The sequence below is a fragment of the Peromyscus eremicus genome, chromosome 6, assembly GCF_949786415.1.
Source record: "Peromyscus eremicus chromosome 6, PerEre_H2_v1, whole genome shotgun sequence".
In the NCBI taxonomy this organism is placed as follows: Eukaryota; Metazoa; Chordata; class Mammalia; order Rodentia; family Cricetidae; genus Peromyscus; species Peromyscus eremicus.
Window position 1 is genome coordinate 116670166 of NC_081421.1, and position 20668 is coordinate 116690833.

General features: G+C 47.2%; 1 protein-coding gene across 1 annotated transcript in view; it reads left to right on the top strand.

Moving 5' to 3' along the window:
• Positions 1 to 754: 754 nt before the first annotated feature.
• Positions 755 to 20668, top strand: part of Mcoln2 (mucolipin TRP cation channel 2) — a 49915-nt gene continuing 30001 nt past the window's right edge. The window contains exons 1-2 of the mRNA XM_059265046.1: positions 755 to 891; positions 15959 to 16118. Of these exons, the coding sequence (XP_059121029.1) occupies positions 815 to 891; positions 15959 to 16118 (237 nt within the window). The 5' untranslated portion in view covers positions 755 to 814. The remainder of the gene's footprint in view (positions 892 to 15958; positions 16119 to 20668) is intronic.

The following is a 20668-nucleotide window of genomic DNA, read 5'->3' on the forward strand; positions in this document are numbered from 1 at the left end:
GTTCTGTCCAAAGAGTCCTATCAACTTCAGGTGGAGCACTGCAACTTCAGGTGGAGCACTGCAGTCTGGTTTGTCCGTGGAGGACAGCCAGTCTTGAGGCTCCTGTTTTCAGGCAGCAAGGAAGAGCAGGGCGGCCGCGGGGTCTGCTGCTTTGGGCTCTCCAGGGGCCCTGAGGTCTGCTCAGGTGCCTGGCTTCTTGCTTTCCACATGATTGTCCGACACCGCTATCATCCCACTCCTTGTCAGGGAATTATTGGAATAAAGACTCTCCGTAATAAAGAAACCGGTCTCCATAATAAACCGGTCCTCATGAACTTGTCGATTCCTAGGCCAAGGGACTGCAATGCATTTATCCCTAGGACACAGTACGGGCATTTAACATGCCAGAATAGAAGTGGCCAAAGAAACGGGACAAGCCAGGCCTTGGTGGCACCTGTTTGTAATCCCAGCACCCAGGAGGCCGAGGCAGAAGGATGGCTCTGGGTTCGAGGCGAGTCCGGGCCACATAGCGAGCTCAAGAGAAATGCAACGAACGTCTGCAGGGGTCAAACACTACTCTTGGAGAGGTCTGGGCATGGATGGGGCCAGGAGGGGCGGCGGAGGGCAGGGCGGGCAGGCGGGCGGGCGGCGCGACCGGGGGCGGGGTGGACAACGGGCGGCCTCGCGGCAGGCTCCCCGGGAGACTTCCCTTTATAAGGGCGTCTGCTCCGCCTGCCTCCCGCAGACACCCGCAGGCGGAGCGGGGTGTCGGGACCGTGGGGATCTGGGGGATCGAGGCAGTGCGGGAGTCTCCTACGTCGGTGGCGATCGTGCCATGCCCGGAGGCGAGGAGGCGCTGGACCTGCCTGCGTGGAACCGCGCCCCAGACCGGGCTTGGGACCCCCACCACAGGTCGGTACTCCCCTGGGGCGCCACGTCTTGTGATCTCCTGGATTCGAGCGTCACATCCTTCCGGGGCTGCTCCAGCCGGGGTGTCCCTGCGCGCACACCTGGCCCCGTTCCGCCTCCTGCCTCGGGCTCTCCTCGGCCACGTAAAGTCCTTCTCGACACCGGCGGAGCAGCGCCCTGGGTTGCCCAGCTCTAGAGGAAGGCAGCGGCCACGGGTGGGGAAGCAGGGGCGTGACGGGAGAACAGGGCCACGCGTAGCGACCGGGGCTCACACAGCCGCCTTCCTGCGGGACCCCGGGGCTGCAATCAGAGCGCTGGATGGAAGGGTAAGAGGCTTTGGATCCCCCCAGGCTTCCATTTGGGGGCTGCTGACCCGCGGGGCGGGAAATGAGCACGCAGTGGATCAGCTTTCCAACTCCCTCTAGTCCCCTGAGCCCTGGAAAGTTCCGAAGTGGGAGGGAGAGCTGGCCCTGCCACCTGACGGTTTTCCCAGGTAAAGGACTGGAGAGAGACCAGATGTTTTCTGGTTAAAGTCCTGGTGAGGCTTTTTTTGGAGACAGGACTCTGTAAGATCCTGGTTGGCTGAAGGATCCTGGTTGGCTCTACCGGAGCACTCTTGCTACCTTGGGCAGGCCCACGCTAACTGCTTGCACTTAGTTAAATAAGGCCGGGTTTTACCTTCCGGAACAAACAGGCCTTTTCTTAGGTGGGAGGGTTACGATGTGGTCAACCCTGGTTTCCCTAGCTCTATGAAAAAGCGTTCAGTCAAGCCAGATGGCTCTGCCAAGCGGCCCCTCCTAGGTGCTTAAACTTCTGCTGCAGCGCAGTTGAGCCCGACTTGAGGACAAAGTGGCCTTTGGCTCCTGGTTGCTGCTCTTAAAACAAATAGTGGTGGGCTGTTAAAGTTTTCTAAGGCAGCCAGGAGCCGCTCCTCCCTCCCAGCAGGCCTCTCCAGGCCAGCAAGGAAAACTGAATCCGAAGGGAATTTGCTTGGTCTATGATGACTACCGAGTGGGTAATTTTCTGCAAGGGTAGCATAGATTTCCCAGATCTTCGAAAGATCAATTTTGAATTATACAACATTGGTGGCGCTGGAGAGGGGATTCCCTGCAAGTTCAGGGACGGGGTTGGCGCCTCAACAACCTGGTAAAAATACGTGGCGCCTGTAATCCTAACGCGGGAGGGGCAGGAGACAGGAGGGCCCTCAGCGTGCTCTGGCCAGCCAGTCTCCCCTAATTTCGGAGCTCCATACCAATGGGAGACCCTGTCTCAAAAGAAGTCTGTGTTGTTCCTGAGGATTCCTCACAAGGTTGTCCCCACATGCACAACAACACGTGCACACTTACATGAATATACACGCATCCATGAAAAAATGGTGCAGCTTTGACAACTGTAACGAGTTGTGAATGTCACATTGAAATGACCAATGCCATGCAATCTGCAAACTACCTCTCTGAAAGTAGAGGAGTTCATTTTATTTTTATTTTTATTTATTTATTTATTTATTTTTTTGAGACAGGGTTTCTCTATGCAACTTTGTGCCTTTCCTGGAACTCACCCTGTAGACCAGGCTGGCCTCGAATTCACAGAGATCCACCTGGGTCTGCCTCCCGTGTGCTGGGATTAAAGGCACGCTCCACCCTCGCCTGGCCTGAGATTCTTTTTAATAGGCCACATGGGTGGAAGTTGTGCACCCACTTCTCTGTGTTATTCCTAAATGCACTGTCCTAAAAACTATGGAGCAAATGCCTCTGGATTTATGGGCTCACTGTCCTCCGTTTGGCCTGGAAAATGGCCGTGCTCATATTGGGTGCAATACATAACCTTCAGTTTTATTTTTATTTGACGTTTTTCCTAGCACATTTCATTCAGGGCTTAAATGGTTTTTGACATGTTCCATGTCTTCAGAAACTGTGTGCATTGCTAAAGGACACAGACTTGGAAGTTCGTGGAAACTGCGTTTGAAGGCTTGTAGATGTGAAATATACCATAGGAAGGTGCCTGGCTGTCCAATACTGGTGGAAGATCAGACAGTGTTGCTGTAAACTGAGAACAGAAGGGAGGTGATGCAAGAGGTGGAAAATTGCCTGTGGATATCAGGATGCAAATTCTGTTACTTTGTGTATAAGGGACGAAGAACGCAGCTCTGTCTGGAAGTGGGCTGTGGACTCTGCACTGTTAGGTGCTGCTCACAGTGTCCACGCCATTCTAAGTCAACAGCACACAGCTGGGTCAATTTGATAGGTTTTCCTTGTAGAGTCTGAATTCTGCTAAGATTTTTGCTCATCTGCCTCTTTAAATCCCAAGAGATGTAAACACCTGTCCACCTGGACTTTTCCCTGGGCACGCCCTTATCACTCAACCTTCCTCAAGGCTCTACAGCCAGGATCTGTTTAAAAAGCACCTTTAATGTAACCTCCCATAGTGAGGCTTTCACATTCTCCTCTGTCAAGGATGGTTTTTATAAAAAATGTAACAACATCGAAGTCCGCCAACAAAGGGAGAAGACTTGGAACACATTTGGAGCTGAGCACCGGGGGATGCAGAACTGAAAGTCAGGGACACACACATTTAGAAGCAAATCTCTCTGCCCAGTGGCTCTCTGTGGGTGACACGAAACCTAAATTAAGACTGGTTTTGAAACTTGGTGGGAAAAACAAGCCGACAGCCAGGTGTCTTCTTGTGGCTAAGGTTTGTGAGTAAAAACAGCTGCTAAAGAAAACCAAAACTAAAGTGAGCCATCTTCAGCGGGGCCTTGGAGTTAAGTTCCGAATATCACTTCTGAGGAGTGAAATCATTCTTTAGAGCATCCCCTGTGTCTCATATGGAGAAAAGTAACTTCATTCCCAGGAGTAGTTTTTTTCTTAAATACATATTTTTGTTTGTGCGTCTGTGTGTATGCTGTGTGTGTGAGTTTCCATGGGGGCCAGAAAGGGCTTCTTGTCCCTTGGAGCTGGAGTAACAGGTGATTGTGAGCTGTCTGAAGGGAATGCCAGGATCTGTGCTCAGATCCTCTGGAACAGCAGCAGCAAGCACTTTTAACCTTGGAGTCACTGCTCCAGCCCCAGACACTTCAAAAAGCAGAATATAGCATTCTGTTCAGTGTGGATTGTGTCGATCTGTGGTCACTTGCTTCTGCAGCCACTGGGACTTCCCCTCCAAGGTCTTTTCTAACCAGCATGCGCAGAACCCCTGTTCTGTTTTGAGCCTGGCCCTGAGCTCCCTGATCCCGGGCTCCCTGGTCCCGGGCTCCCTGGTCCCGGGCTCCCTGGTTCCAGGCTCTTTCTCCCTGATGAGGGCAGACTTCTTTGTAGGCACAGGTGTCCAACTTCCCTCTCAAATGGCTAACTTCATTTCTTCTCTTTCAAAAGTTATCTTTATTTTTTTTCTTTCTTTGAAGTATGCCTTCATGATTTCAGCTAAAAAATTCTGCTGGGTAGTAATTAGTAACTCGAGAGGCCAAAGAGTCTGCTGGTGGCTGTAGCTTGTTCTATCCCTCTGATCTTTCAGCTTTCACCCCCAATATCTGGCTCCGTTTAGCAATTCGTGTTGCAGTCGATGTCCTAATTCTTGAAGACGCATGGTTTAAATGATGGACTTTAAGAAGAAAATCCTGTTACCCATTCCACACTTCCAGGAGATGCGACCCACTAAGAGACTCACAGGCTTGGCAAGCAGGACGTTGGTACCAGACACTTGTTGAAAACTTGAGGAGATGAAGGGTTAGTTGGGGCACGCCATCACTGCAGCCGGGGTCCTCAGCTGTCAGAGCCTGTACTCCTGAGAAGAGGCCACTCCCTCTTCTGCGGGCTGGGGCCGATTCTTCACTGTTTTCAGAAGGAGTGTGACTTGCTGAGAAGCAGCACTTTGAACACGCGTGACTCTACTTCTGCATTCCTGGTAGTCTGAGGCGATGAAGAGGAAGGCAGGGATGGTTTCACAGGAACTCAGTGGCGCAGCGTTCTTCAGGGAAATCCTGAACATTCTGCGCGTTCGTCTTCGCTTAAGAGCACTAGTGGGCGATGGAAAGCCCCTTCAGGCTTCCTTCAGGGCCCGTCCCGGACCGAGTGACCACGTGGTTTATCTTTCCAGAGGTACACTGAGAAGGGGACCAGAGTTTACTTTTTTTTTTTTTTAAATAACCTTTAAACAACAGTTACCTTCTCTTAGAAGACTAGGAATTCACAAGGAAACTAGTTCATAATAGGAAATGGAGTGAGAAAAATGGGGTGGGAGTTGTCAGGGGTGGGCCAAAGTCTTCATCTGCTGGACTGGCCATCTGACACTTGTCCTGGGGCCCTCGGCCACCACTGTGGGACCCCACAGTTACCCTTTCAGACTTTAACCTTCCTCTACCCTCTCCTCCCCCTCACCACACATGAAATAAGGGAAGGGAACGCCTGGTCTCCTGATGCACACTGCACGCCTTACTTTGACCGTAATTGAAGTCACTTTAACTTGTGGTAGTAACTAGATAATTCTCATGTTAATCACCAACACTGGAGAAAATAGAGAAAACATGAGGGAAATTAAGATCTTCTGTGAAACACTTCCCAGAGGTCTTGTGGGTGGGCAATGCTTCTTCATTTTTTGTTTGCTAGCTCTAGATTTTTTTAGCTCTATATTTTAAAAAGTTGAAATATGGAAACAAACACTGATATTTTCAGAAATAATGAGATTATACTATATTTATTTTATGATTAAAATGTAACAATGTAACAGGCATTTACTGGCTCATACACAGTCTCCAGGCTGGTTGCAGTGATTATTTTTATAATCATCTTAATAAATAGCAATTACAAAATTTGCAGAAAAATACATAAAACATTGGTTCCTTGATCACACAAACACTCATAGATAATTAACAGAGTGACTTTTTAGTACTTACTTTCTCCCAATACAGTTTCCCCTGGATTTGATACAGAAGAGTTAAGCTGGATTTGTGCCGACCTGATTGCTATTTGATTTTAGGGAGTAAATGCCCACCTGATTTCCAGATCCTTTGCCTGTAGCTGTACTGGGCTATCTTTTTCTTATTAATAGTTTGGGCTGTTAGTAACCCAGTACCTGTTAGTAACAGCGCTAAGCTTTTGGCTACTTCAGTATCTTGCAGACCTTCTCTGAGTCTGCCTTCTGACTCTGCTTGTGTGTGTGTCTGTTCCTGTGTGTGTGTGTGTGTGTGTGTGTGTGTGTGTGTGTGTGTGTTTGCATGTATGTGGATGCACAGGGGTGTGTATGCCTGAAGCTGACATCAATGTCTTGCTCAGTCACTCTGTGCTTTTTGTTTATTGAGGCAAAGCCTCTCATTGAAGCTGGAGCAGTCCTGTTAGTCAATTTATCTAATGGACTAATTTATCCCAGGGGCCCCTGCTGGGATTACAGATGGACTCACACCCGCCTGACTTTTGCACGCTTCTGGGGTCTGAACCCTGACTCTCCCACTTGCTCAGGGAACACTTTATCTCCGCCCCCCCCCCCGCGCCCCCCCCCTCGCCCCCAGCCATCCTTCAGCCCACTGTCTTTTGACTCTTTGAAGTGTTAAACTTGGAGGCCGAGTTGTTCTGCCAGACTTTTCCACGCCTTCTGAGCTTGGCTCTTCTTAGAAAGACACACTAAATTATTTTTCTAAATTCTGTATCTGATTTATCCACTGATTTTATTTTTTAATGCAAACATTTCTTTGTTCTTTCTGTTGTTGTTTTTCCTTTTTTGTATTCTGTTTCTGGAAGGACTCTTTGGCCCAAAGAGCAGATCACCATGGCAGTAATTTATCTAGCTGATTCTTTAAAAAAAAAAAAAGAAAGAACACCCCCCCCCCAAAATACCCCAAAACAGGATTAGTGAGTAAAATAAAGCAGCATTTCTATCAGCAGATTGGGTCCCTAACCACCTAGAGCCTTCTGCTCACCTTGGCTAAGCATGGCTTTGCTATTTCAGTCAGTCGTCCTTTCTAACATTCCCCTTTCTGTTGTTATGTAGTTAATATTACTGTGGCTGTGCTTTGATTTTAAAGGACACTGACTGCCTGAAACATTTATGTAGCCAGAGTAGTCGCCTCATTCATTGATTCATTTCATTTCTTCCAAGCGATACTCATTGAATACCTGCTGTGTGTTAGGTAGTCTATGGTACGCTGCCAGGTACAGTGGAGCAGGGCATGCCTAGGTAACAGGGTGAGTTTAAGGCTCCTGTGGACAACTTAGTGAGACCCTACATCAAATAGAAAGTAAGAAAGGGTTGGGAGTCTAGCCTGTGGCCGAGCACTTGCTTACCGTGTTTAAGGTGGAGGGTCCAGTGCCCAGTCCTGCAAGGAAAACCCCCAATGGCCTCTGTAAAAAGGTCACATCTGAGCTGAGAAACTCCCAAGGACAGGAAGGATCCAGACATGCACAGAGCCGGGAAACAGCAAGTGCAGACCCCCAAGTGAGGGGATGTTCCAGAGCCAGGAGTGGCTCTAGGGGCAGTGAGGAGGCAGAACGGAGTGTGGGAAGAAGTGGGCTGGGATCTCACAAGCAATGCCAGGAAGAGGTAGGAGGCTCAGTGCTTATTCTGAGAGGAGCAGAAAGTCCCAGGGGTGTTGTTGTCAGCTGGAAAATGGTGCCTGACTTAGGAAATGAGCCGAAATCAATTTAAAGGTAACTAAGTCGCTCTTAAGCATCCCCTCTAGCTGTGATGTGGGGCACTGGGAAGCCATGCCTGTGATCAAGTGAGGGAGAAGATGCTTAGAGCAGCGAGGGGCTATGGGAGGAGCAGAGCTGAGAGCACTCGGGATGCAGATTTGATGTGAGGGTGGATGCTTCTCAGTGGTAGAACTTGGGAATCTAACTGAGATCCGGATTCCCACTTCAGACCTCATGCCAACTGGGGCCCAAATGTCTAGGAGCGAGGGCCCAGTTGGCTCTACCGTGTGGCTGGCAAGGAACCATAGAAGCGTCTAGATGAAAGTCATGGGTGGCTGCACTGAGTAGGCAGGGAGAGGATAGGTGTGGGGATTCTAGACATGTGGGTGGAGTTTCCAGAAAGGAGTGGGTAAGGAACAAGAGGGTGGGGGGCGGAGGAATGGAAAGCCCCCCAAGTGAATAGTTGTTTGAAGGCCCAGGACTGGATGAGCTCTTCTAGAATACAGGAGAGATGATAGAAGAGCTGCTGGACCATGCCCTGGCATTTAAAGGTCAGACAGAAGAGAAGCCAGTGAGGGAGAACGAGGGGGCTGGGTGAGGTGAGAAGGAAGCCGAAGACGCGAAATGTTCCAGAAGTTGAGAGAAAGGCTGTGCCAGAGAGAGGGCATTTAGCTGTTGAATGCTGCTTGGCCACCACACCCAGAAGTGTTGGGGGATCTGTGGGCTGTTTACTCTGAAAAGTTTTATGGATCGAGAGAAAAGGGAACCAGCTGATGGGTTCTGTTCACCTGACTGTGACAGAACACCCAACAGAAGCAGCTTCAGGGAAGGAGGGCTGGCTTCTGCTCATAGTTGTAGGTTACAGTCCATCACGGCGGGGAAGTCAAGGCCGCAGGAGCGTGAGGCAGATGGACACATGCATCAGTCAGGAAGCAGAGAGAGATGAACGCTGGTGTTCAGCTCACCTTCTCCTTTTTACTCAGCTGGGACCCCAGCCCAGGGAACAGTGACAGCCACATTCAGGGTGGGTCTTTCCACCTCAATGAATTCCTCACAGACATGCTCAGAGGTTCCTCTCCTGGGTGACTCTAGATCCTGAGGCCTGTGGTTTCCTTCCTGCTTATTCTGATCACCCGAAAACATAGAAGTCTCCTGAGTTTATGCATTAGGTGTTTTGCCAAGATGCCATGTATTTTCCAATGAAGTCATATTAGACCTTCCTTAGCATGTGTTCTCCATTCCCGATCATTCTACAGGCCATTCATTAGTCCTTAAGAAATACTAACTCGCCGGGCGGTGGTGGCGCACGCCTTTAATCCCAGCACTCGGGAGGCAGAGCCAGGCGGATCTCTGTGAGTTCGAGGCCAGCCTGGGCTACCAAGTGAGTTCCAGGAAAGGCACAAAGCTACACAGAGAAACCCTGTCTCAAAAAACCAAAAAAAAAAAAAAAAAAGAAATACTAACTCGGGTGTCAAGAAGGAATAACAGGCAGAGGTCTCAGTAGAAAGCAGGTTTTTTTTATTGGGGCCAGTCTTGAGCTCAGGGTACTTAACTTGCTTCCTTGGTAGCATGAGGAGGTAGCAACAGGCCACTCCACAAGGAGGCCAGCCATTAGAATCATCTGTCATTTGGTCAGGCAGAGTAAGGGTCACCTAAGGGGAAGTTCAAAACCGTAGCAGCCTGGAGTGGTGGCATCTTTGCCAGCAGGATGCTATCATTGGACCCGGTGTGCGCATTTTTCAGAAGCAAAGGTCAAGGGCCTTTGTCTTAGTCCCACTGTGAAATTTGGGGTTATGATCCCAATACAGTATAACATTATTGGTAATTGCTTTTTAAAATGTCAGGCTTCCACATATTGGTTCAATAAAGCTCGAGTTGCCCTTAGTCATGTGGTAACCCTAAGCCTGGCCACCATGCGGTCCTGATTACTTATGGAAGGGTAGGCTTGCTTACGAGCCAGCACAGAGGTGGCCTGCTTCCCTTTTCTTCCCACCACCTGACCAGCCTCAGGCTTCATCTTATATCCACATTCTCTAGCATTTGTTCAACTCATGTTCTGACCAAGTATCTGCTCTATTCCATATTTTATTTTAACGCTTATGGATACTGTGTTTCCCCCAAACTTGGGTAATTTGGTCTTCGACAGTGTGATTTAGTAAGCTTATAAAAATTCCGGGGCTAGGCATATGGTTCAGTCAGGAAAGGGCTCACTATACAAGCGTAGGACCTGAGCTCAAGCCTTAGAATCTACAAAAGCCAGGTGTGGGGGCTCCAGCCTAGGATCCTAGTGTTGGCGGGACAGACACAGGAAGATCCTTAGGACTCTCTGGCCAGCTTGTCTAGTCTACTCTATGAGTTCCAGCTTCAGGGAGAGGCGATTTCTTCTTCTTCTTCTTCTTCTTCTTCTTCTTCTTCTTCTTCTTCTTCTTCTTCTTCTTCTTCTTGTCCTTCTTCATCATCATCATCACTATCACCATCACCTTCGTCATCACAGTGAGGGAGATACCTGATGTCAACCTCTGGCTTCCACATGTGCATGCCTGTGTGCGCACACACATAAATGTATACACACATGTGTACACACAGTCTGGATCATGCATTTCCTTTGACTTAGTTAAACTAATCCTTTATAAATGCTGTAGTTGTCCTGATCGGTTTCTTGCCGTTTCAGTGTGTGGCTGCTGTAGTTAATAGGCTGGCATCGTTAGATCTGCACAAGTTCCTGTTCCTGAAGCAGCGTCAGAGCCGTTCTTACCTCCCCTCAAGGTTTTTGTCCTTTTTCTGAACCCGTTGCTGTTTGTTAGCCTTGCTGTCGAGACCGGCAGCTTTTCTGCTGCCTTCTGACTTGGTTCGTGCTTCTGACGCAGCGAATGAAGTTTTCAAGCCCCTGTGCTCATCTCCCAGCTGGTATTCCCCACCAGAGGGTGCTGGGAACGTGCCTGTCAAATGAACGGATGATTTTGTCCTGACACATTGCCCACTTTTCTTTCACTTTTGAGTTTTTCTGTCTCTTTGCTTCACGCCCCTCTACTGTGGTTATAGCAATGCCCCTGCCTTCACAATACCCTCACCTGCCAGGCGGCCGGGCAAAACTATGAACTGGGAAGAGGGGACCAAGAAAGACTATCCGGGAAAGTCGCATTAACTCACATTTAAACTTTTCCTTTGAGATACTAGAATTTTTGAACCCAAATATCATTTACTTTTCTCCAAAATTTAGATGCTTTAAAATCTAAGTCAAATTCATCTTGAACATTCATTATGTCAACTAACTTTTTTTTTTCTGTATTTCTGTCATTCTACCAACTGGTCCCACCCCACTGATTCTTCACTGTGTTTTGTAGATTGAGTGGCTCTGGGGATGGGGGTGCCTTTGAACATGTTTAATCCTTCTCAGTACTAGAAACCTGGTAACGCCTAGTGAGTTAAGGAACAGGTCTGGAAGGACACAGTAGTTTAGATAAGTCACGTTGAGTTTCACTTTCATATTTTGCTACCTCTTGTTACATTGGTACTTCAAAACTTGCTGCTTTTGCTATCTTTTTCTGGTTTACCTGAGGCTTCTAAGTGTGTGTGTGTGTGTGTGTGTGTGTGTGTGTACTATGTCTTGGGCATGCCTCTGGTCTCTGCTCTCCTGGAAATGAGAGGAAAGCATCATCATGACTGGCACTTTTCATGTCGGCTCTAGGACATCAGACTCATTTCCTGCTCACAAGGCAAGCACAGCACCTTACCAGCTGTACCATCTCCGCAGCTCTGAAGCCTTCTTACTGGAGGATCTTTGGGTAACTGGGCTCTAAAGCGCCTTTATGAGGACGTTGTTCTCAGGCTCAGAGAAGATGGTACTGGGTCCCTCCACCTTCCTAGTCAAGTGCTCTTGTAGTTTTGACACCTGTGTGCTATCAGCATGATAGGGTTCTCCTTGCTTTCTGAACCTTTAACCTCACAGTCAGAACTTGTCTGGAATCATGGGGACACTGTGGTTCAACCCTTGCTCATCTGCTTGAAAATAATGTGCTCCCAAGTCTCTCCTGCTGGAGCTTGAGCACATGACCTTCAAAGAACCTACTCATCCCCATGTCCTGTCCCAAGCACCCAGTCCACAGAGGAAGTCACTATTCAGTCAGTCAGGCTGACTAAGGAGCTGCCTACAGCATGCTCAAGGCAAACACATTCATAAAGTCTTTCTTGAGATAGCCTGTAGCTCAGGCTGGCCTAGAAGTCCTTAAAATCTTCTTGTCTCAGCTTGTGGAGTGCTGAGCTTATAGACATGACCACCATGCCCAGCTTCATCATTTGAAATGAGACTCATATAGTAGCTGATTTCTCACTATTTAAAAAAACAAAACAAAAGGTGTTTTGTTTATTAAAGTTTATCTTTTAGATATTTTACCCATGCTGTATGGCATTCAAGGCTGATTTCTTTTTCTTTTAACTTTATTTTTATGTGTATGGGTGTTTTACCTGCATATAGCTCTGTGCACTGTATGTTTGCAGTACCTGCAGAGGCTAGGGGAAGGCAATGGATCCCCTAAGGCTGAAGACAGACAGTAGTTAGCTACCGTATGGGTGCTGGAAATTGAACCCGGGCCCTCTGGGTTAACAGTCAGTGCTGTTAACCACTGAGCCATCTCCCCAGCCTCAGCAAGGCTCTTTTCTAAGGTGTCCAGTCCTCACACACATGCAGTGGTGCATGCTCAGTTTCTGCTGCGTTCTAAGCCATTTTGTTACTTGATTGTCATTGGTCTGGTTCTGTTTAATTAGGTGTTGGGTATACCCTACAAATTATATGTTAGATTGATGAGTCCCTGAGGCTCATCCAGTGCAAATCCCAGGACACAGCTTGGAATCCTCAGACTCAAGAAACCCAACACTTTGAAGTACCCCAGTCACCTAGGTTTGAGTCCTACTGGCCTGGTTTATGGCTAGCATGTCTGGGGATGAGGTTGCTTTTTCAGTTCCTCTTTCTTTAGAAATATGGTATGGAGTCAGTCTGGTCTTCAGGGTAGCCTTGGGAGTGGTTTCTCAGTCTACTTCCTCAGAGGGAAGTGCTTTGGGGCATGCATCTGCACGAGAGGAGAATCTGCTGTCAGCTCAAGGTGGGATTTGGCCTGAGCTCTGGTTTCTTGGTCCCCTTTCTGGAAACCACACACTCACAAAGTCCCAGAGTGTCTGAGTGGCAGTTGGCAACAACTGTAGACCCATGGTGAGATTGCTCCAGGAGCTCTCTACTGTTAGACCCTCCAGTCTGTACAGTTCTTCCCCATCCACCTTCAAATGCATGGACCTTCTGTAGGAACTTTTTCTCCATCTCTTTCTCTGCACTGGCTGGCTTTGCATCAACTTGACACAAACTAGGGTCATTAGAGAGGAAGAAGCCTCTGTGATATGAATCTTAAAAGGTCTTTTAATAAAAATCCAGAGCCAGATATTGGGGTGAAGCTGAAAGATCAGAGAAGCAGAACAAGCCACAGCCAACCTCACCTTGCCAACTCCTCAGCCAATCCTATTTCCTCAGACTTGTAGCTTCTGAGTCCTTACCTGAAAAGTTCTCAGCTGAACTGCTTTAATTCCTGTTTCCTTGCACTTTATATACTTTTCTCTGCCCAGCCATGTCACTTCCTGGAATTAAAGGCTTGTGTACTTCCTGATACTGGGATTAAAGGTGTGTGCCACCACTGCCTGGCTCTGTTTCCAGTGTGGCCTTGAACTCACAGAGATCCAGGTGGCTCTCTGCCTCCTGAGTGATAGGATTAAGGGTGTGTGCCATCACTGTCTGGCCTCTATGTCTAATCTAGTGGCTGGCTCTATCCTCCGATCCTCTGGCAAGCTTTATTGGGGTACACAATATCACAAAAAGCCTCAGTTGAGGAAATGCCTTCATGAGAGCCAGCTGTAGGGCATTTTCTCAATTAGTGATCAATGGGGGAAGACCCAGGCCATCGTGGGTGCTGCCATCCCTGGGCTGATGGTCCTAGGTTCTATAAGAAATCAGGCTGAGGAAGCTAGGGAAAGCAAGCCAGTAAGCAGCTTTCCTCTATGGCCTCTGCATCAGCTCCTGCCTCTATGTTCCTGCCGTGTTTGAATTCTTGTCTGGACTTCCTTCAGTGGAACAGCAGTGTGGAAGTATAAGCTGAATAAACCCTTTCCTCCCCAGTTTGCTTTATGGTCGTGGTGTTTCCTCACAGCAACAGAAACCCTAACTAAGACACACTCCCTCTCATCTTCTTTCTTCACTTTTCTTTTTCCCTCCCTCCTTCCTTCCTTCCCTCCCTCCCTCCTTCCCTCCCTTCCTTCCGTCCTTCTTTTCTCCTTCCTTCATTTCTTACCTCCTTTTTTATTTTATTATTTCTGGCAGGATGGTTCTTGCTAACTTAGTGTACCAATCTTAGAAATGAGATTTTAAAAAAGAAAGAGAAAAAAATATCAATTTAGAAACAGAAAACCAGGGCCAGTAAGATGGCTGAGTGGGTAAAAGCACTTGCTGTGGAAGACTGGTGACCTTAGTTCAATCCCACAATAAGGCAGAAGGAGAGAACTGGCTCCATTAGGTTGTCCTCTGACATCCCAAGCACACCATGCCCTGTCCTTCTACGCTTTTCAGCTTCTTTTAAAGTTGTTAGTCGAAGCAGATGACCCAGATTATAGTTGTATTGGATGTTGTGTAAGTAGTCTCTATAAGAAGATCTCCAGGAATAACCCTCAGTTTCAAAAGCTTACCAACAAATCTGTAATTTGAACAATCCTGACCCCCGCAGCTCTTACTCATGAAGACACTCCCTACTCAAATGACCCAAGCCTTCAGGACTTAAGCTTGATCTGAAAGTCTTAAGATAGATAGCTTCAGAAACAGTTGGATTCAGGAACTCTGGTATTGTGGGATATTTGTTTACACTGTGTGAAGATGTATCACTGTGATTGGTTTAATAAAGAGCTGAGTCGTCAATAGCCAAGCAGGAGAGAATACGTGGAGCTTCAGGGGAAAGAAAGGGACTCAGGATGAATCTAGGCATGTGTGGGAGACACCAGCAAGACATGGAGCAAGTCAGACATACAAAATGGAGACGAGGTAAAAAGCCAAGTGGCAGAATGTAGATGAATAGAAACAGGTTAATTTTGGTTGTAAGAGCTAGTTGGGAACAAGCCTAAGCTAAAGGCTAAGCTTTCAGAATTCATAGTAAGTCTCCATGTCATTATTTGGGGATGGTGGCCAAAAAGAAAACCCTTCTACTCTCCGGCATCATTATTAAACTTGATATCTGTCTCCTCTGACTTTCTGGGGGAGCCCCAGTCTCTAGAAGCACTTCCCTAAGGTGATGAGCTTCTCCCAGGACCGCCAAACTCACAGCCACAGCCCACTCTTTTAGTCTATGATCTCTGATCTGTGTTGTCTCTGTCCCAACAGTAAAAGTGTATCACAATGGTCCTATTGTGATCATACTAATTACATGCTACTGTTAAATATACTTTACACATTGTTCTATTATACTATATATATAGTTTAGATTGATTTTGTGTTATATGTGTTCATTGCTATATTAACAATTAATAAAATTAATATTTTTAGTTTTTAGGGGCTACAAAACAGAAGCATTAATAATTTCTATACTCCCAGCATATTTTGCACTCCTCACTTTGGAGACTTAATGAAAAAACACATGTCTCATCAGTTATGGTCACAGTGATGTGGCCACATCTCATTGGTTGTCTCTCGCCTTGGTGAGTCACATGTCCAGCCATGAGTTTGGAGTTGATGAGCCAAGTTGACAAAAATATGGCTGGGCGTAAACAGAGAGCTGCTATTCTGGCTCTCTCAAGCTGCTTACATTTTGGAATTAAGTATTTACTCTTTGCCAATTTCATGCATGTACATAGTGTGTTATTGTTATATCCATCCCCCACCACTGCCACTCTCTATTCTGGAATCTTGTAATCACCGTTATTTATCCATTAATGGGGGACATAATCCTTCCCAGAGTTATAGAACACAGATTCTCTAATTCCTTAACAATTTGATTCCATTGACCTATATCAAATGTCAGTCATTTCAAACCCAGAGTGTCACGATAGATTCCCATCTTTTTCTTACTGGTATAACACATTCACACACACAGAAACTCTCACATTTTCACACTCTCATTTCTCCCTTCCACTCACACACTTTCTTCTAGCTCTTCAGTAGCAGGAGAAACTGTGTACTAAGATCTAGGGAGTGACGGGTAAAGCTTTAAATCCTGAAAATGGGCATTTTGAGTGAGATGAATGGTTATGTGCAAAGGAGGTGACAACCGAGTGGAACCCTCTTTCGGATTTCTAGAGACAAGAGCTTCTCTGGACTGAGAGTTCTGTGTCTGTGGAACCAGGTGAAGTATGCAAACAGGAAGTGTAGGCCAGTAGTATTGTGAGAAACAGGCCGTTCCGGGGTATTTAAAAACTGTCTTCTGTGGCAGAAGTGCGATGGCATCGCTTGAGTCTGAGGTGAAGGAAGAATGTCTGAGGGAAGACCTGAAGTTCTACTTCATGAGCCCCTGTGAGAAATACCGAGCCAGACGCCAGATCCCATGGAAGCTGGGCTTGCAGATTCTGAAGATAGTCATGGTAACAACACAGGTAACCCACACAACTACTCCTTCCTTCCCCCGAGATCAAATCGTTTCCAGTGTCCTGTACTTGATGGCTGATCTGCAAGACTCACACTGAAGTTCATGAAACTACAATTAAGTCGCCTCCAGAGGGCAGAGGGCGGGCTGAAGTTTCAGTTCAGGTGATCTGGTTTCAGTAGGAGTTCATGAGGCCATCTCTCCACAGGAGCTGTAAAAACAGATTAAAAAAAAGATCCATGTAGAAGGGAGTTTCTTAATCTTATCACCCCCTAATGCATGTGAGGTGCACAGCCTGTCAGGGAGTTCTCAAAACTCCTTCTTACTTTATTTAATATGTTTCTGAAAGTCTTCAGACATAGAAAATGCTCATTTTTTCTTTAACCAGTAGCATTGTGCCCCATGTAAGTGCTAACTAGCAGGCACGATCGAGAATGTCTGAGCATTACATTTGGACCTTGACTTAAGGTCATACTGCAGATAAGTTTATCACCAGAACTGAAATGGCCGTCAGAGTTATCTTCCAGCTGTGGAGCTGTGGCGTTGACCTCATCTGTGGTGACTTCTCTGTAGTCGACTACATTTGAACATACATGTCTGGAAAAAAAAAAAACAAAAAAACAGTGCTGATTGGAGTCTTTAGCTCTACTGTACATAATCTGCTGGTACCATCAATCCAAGTGTATAAGGATGTTCTTAAATATAATATGAAGAGTACAAGGAATGCCTCCCTTTGGAAATGAGAGGGCCTCCACTGTAAGTATGGTTGCCACTTTACTGAGGGGCCTTCAAGTTGTGTGATGGGCTGTCCCAGATCATTCAGAAAAGCAAGTCACGGGGCTGGAGAGATGGCTCTGAGGTTAAGAGCACTGGCTTCCAGAGACCTGAGTTCAATTCCCAGCACACACATGGTGACTCCTAACCATCTATAACTCCAGACCTAGAGGATCTGATATCATCTTCTGGATTCCATAGACACCAGGCATGCATGTGGTATACAGATATACATTCAGGTGACACATTCATATACATTAATATAACAAAAGTAATTAAAAAAGAAAGACAAGCAGTCGCTTCAGAAGAAGCGAGACAAGTCTGCAGGGATGCAGTCAAAAGGACGACACATCTCTTGCTCTTTTCCACTCTTAGTTTTCAGGTTTTAGTTTTGGTGACCTATAAATTAGGAACTTATTGTTCCTTAAAAGGCAAAGGAATGATTTAGTTAACTATTTGCCAGTTTTCTATCTTGCTTCAACTTTGATGTTTTAATCTAGTACTGTCACTAAAATTGTCACTTCCATAGGCATGAAAAATCATTGCCATCTTTAACTTAATGTCCTGATACTACTGAATCCCATTGACTTTCCTCTTCAAAATGTTACCTACTCAGGCTTTTCCCAGTCTCACTATTTTCTTTCTAGCTTATCTCTTATCTATGATTTAGATTTGTTTTAATTTTTATTTACGTATTTGTGAGTATACACGCATGAGTGCAGTACCTGCATAGACCAGAGAGGGCATCAGATCTCCCGGAGCGGGAGTTAAACCTGGCTGTGAGTGGCCCAGTGTGGGTGCTGTGAACCAAACTCTGGCCCTCTGCAAACGCGGCCAGTGCTCTCAGTCACTGAGCCACCTTGCCATCCACGCTTGTCTCCAATTTCAAACAAAAGAAACACCTCATTTGCAGGGCTCTGGGTTGAGACACACTGCAGGGAGCTATGGTGCTGCTGTTAGCCCACAGGCTAACGTTAGCCACTGCCAGACAGGAGGAGGCTCTCGCAGGTGCTAGCTCCGTTTATCCTTTCTGCACCCCTGTGAAGTGGGCTCAGTTAGAACCCCCCTTTCATGGATGAAGAAACTGGAACACAAGGGTTAACTGATTTCCTCACAGCCCCTGCATGGGCGCCGTGCAGAGCTGGGACTTGAGCCCAGTCACTCTCTGGAGGCTGCGCTCCTGTTCTGATCTGCCATCTTCTTCTGGATGCAGGCTTTTTTCTTCTAGGTTTGCAGGTGGGGAGACAGGACCATTCTGCTTCAAAGTCCATCTTGAACAAGCACTCATCTCTTCAATGCTGTTGTCGTATTATTTTTATTTCATCATTTTGTATGTATGAGTGTTTCATTTGTGTGCCACATGCGTGCAGGTCTAGAAGGTGTCGGATGCGCTGGGGCTGGAGTTGCAGAAGTTGGAAGCTGCCATGTGGTACATGTGGAATGGAACCCGGATCCTCTGGTAGGGCAGCCAGGGCTCTTAGCCACTGAACTGTAACTCCAGCCCAGTCATACTGCTTTTTCTTAGAGAAGCTTTCACTTCACTATTCTCCTGCTCAGGAATTCTGCTGTGTGTGAGTGTACATGGATGTCAGAGGGCAGTCTTGAATGTCATTCCTCAGGGGTCTGAGACAGGGTCTCTTACAGGCCTGGGGCTTTAGCAAGCTTGCTAGGGTGGCTGGCCATTAAGCCAGGGGAATTTCCCCGTTTCTTCCATCTCGCTATCACAGGGATTCCATACACATCCTGCTATGCCCAGCATTTTACATGGGTTCTGGGGACTGAACCAAGACCACCATACTCGAAAGGCAAACATTTTCCAGGCCGCTGCTCAGGAACTTCTGAAAAACACTTCTTTTCCCAGAAGACACCCGTGAATTTACAGTCCAGAATTCACAGATTCCCAAAGCCTTCTTCACCCTCTGTCCAGTGAGGTTTCATCTTCTGCTTCCGGTCCAGCCAGACCAACCTGATGTTTCTTGCGTACGTGGGTACTTCCCTGCCCACAGTGGTTCTGTCTCTCTTCACTTCGTGGGTGTGATTTGAAGACCTGTTTCCCCCTGTCTAATGCCAGCCTCTGTAACGCCCCTGCCCTGTCTAATGCCAGCCTCTGTAACGTCCCTCCCCCTGTCTAATGCCAGTCTCTGTAACGTCCCTCCCCCTGTCTAATGCCAGCCTCTGTAACGCCCCTGCCCTGTCTAATGTCAGCCTCTGTAACGTCCCTCCCCCTGTCTAATGCCAGCCTCTGTAACGTCCCTCCCCCTGTCTAATGCCAGCCTCTGTAACGTCCCTCCCCCTGTCTAATGCCAGCCTCTGTAACGTCCCTGCCCCCTGTCTAATGCCAGCCTCTGTAACGTCCCTCCCCCTGTCTAATGCCAGCCTCTGTAACGTCCCTGCCCCCTGTATAATGTCAGCCTCTGTAACGTCCCTCACTACGCTCTGCTGTCTGCATCACTTACTTTACTTTTAATAATAAGCGAACTCTGGGAACTAATAACCTACTTTTTGTGTGGATTTCTGTTTCTCCACTAATATAATCTTACGAGTTACAATCTGTTCTGTCACAGTCTTATTCCTGTGTGGCCTCATTCTAGCTAGTTGTAGATGGCCTGGTCACTTACATCAAACCCCGCCTTTCCTTCCTCCTCACCCCCTATCTCTTCCCAATCCACTGAGTCTGAAGAGACAAGAGGCATGTAGCTGGGGTTTCAGAATAGGAAACTTTTTAGAAAGAAGGAAAGAGAAATGAAGCTAACTCTGTGTTCTGTAACGATTTATGACCTCAGGGAAGGTGTCTGCATTCTTTCCTGAGTTCTGATCTTTCCATCCCACGTTCCTTATACCAATCAGAGTGTCATCTTGCTTTCACTGGGTACAGTATGTTTTCTCCTCCACAGATTTCATAATGAGGCCTTTGATCCCCAAGCTTTGCCAGACTACATTCAATGAGTATTTGTGTGTGTGTGTGTGTGTGTGTGTGTGTGTGTGTGTGTATGTGGTGTCTGTGTGTGTGTGTGGTATGTGGTGTGTGTGTGGTATGTGGTGTATGTGTATGTGTGGTGTGTGTGTGGGGGAGGTGTGTGTGATGTGTGTGCGTGTGTTTGTGTGTGGTGTATGTGATGTGTATGTGTGTGGTGTGTGTGTGTGGTATGTGTGGTGTGTGATGTGTGTGCATGGTGTATGTGTGTGTGTGGTTTGTGCGGTGTGCGGTGTGCGGTGTGTGGTGTGTGTGGTTTGTGTGTGTGATGTGTATGTGTGGTATGTGGTGTGTGTGTGTGTGTGTGTGTGTGTGTGTGTGTATGTGTAGGATCAAGCCTGTGTGATAGATTGTGTGTGTGTGTGTGTGTGTGTGTGTGTGTAGCTTTGAATGAGAGTGTGCTGTATGTGACAGAGTGCAGGGATGAAGGCATGCATTGCAGGTGTGTGTGTGTGTGTGTGTAGGATCAAGCCTGTGTGATAGATTGTGTGTGTGTGTAGCTTTTTTTTTTTTTTTTTTTTTCGAGACAGGGTTTCTTTGTGTAGCTTTGCGCCTTTCCTGGAACTCACTCTGTAGCCCAGGCTGGCCTCGAACTCACAGAGATCCGCCTGCCTCTGCCTCCCGAGTGTGTAGCTTTGAATGAGAGTGTGCTATGTGTGACAGAGTGCAAGGATGAAGGCATGCATTGCAGGCGTGTACACATGTGCACACTGTGTGTGGAGGGGGATCATGCCTGTGTGATAGGGTGTGCATAGGCATAACATTATGTGCAGCTTCCTGGTTTCTTATAAACCTTTGGTGCTAGCTGTGTG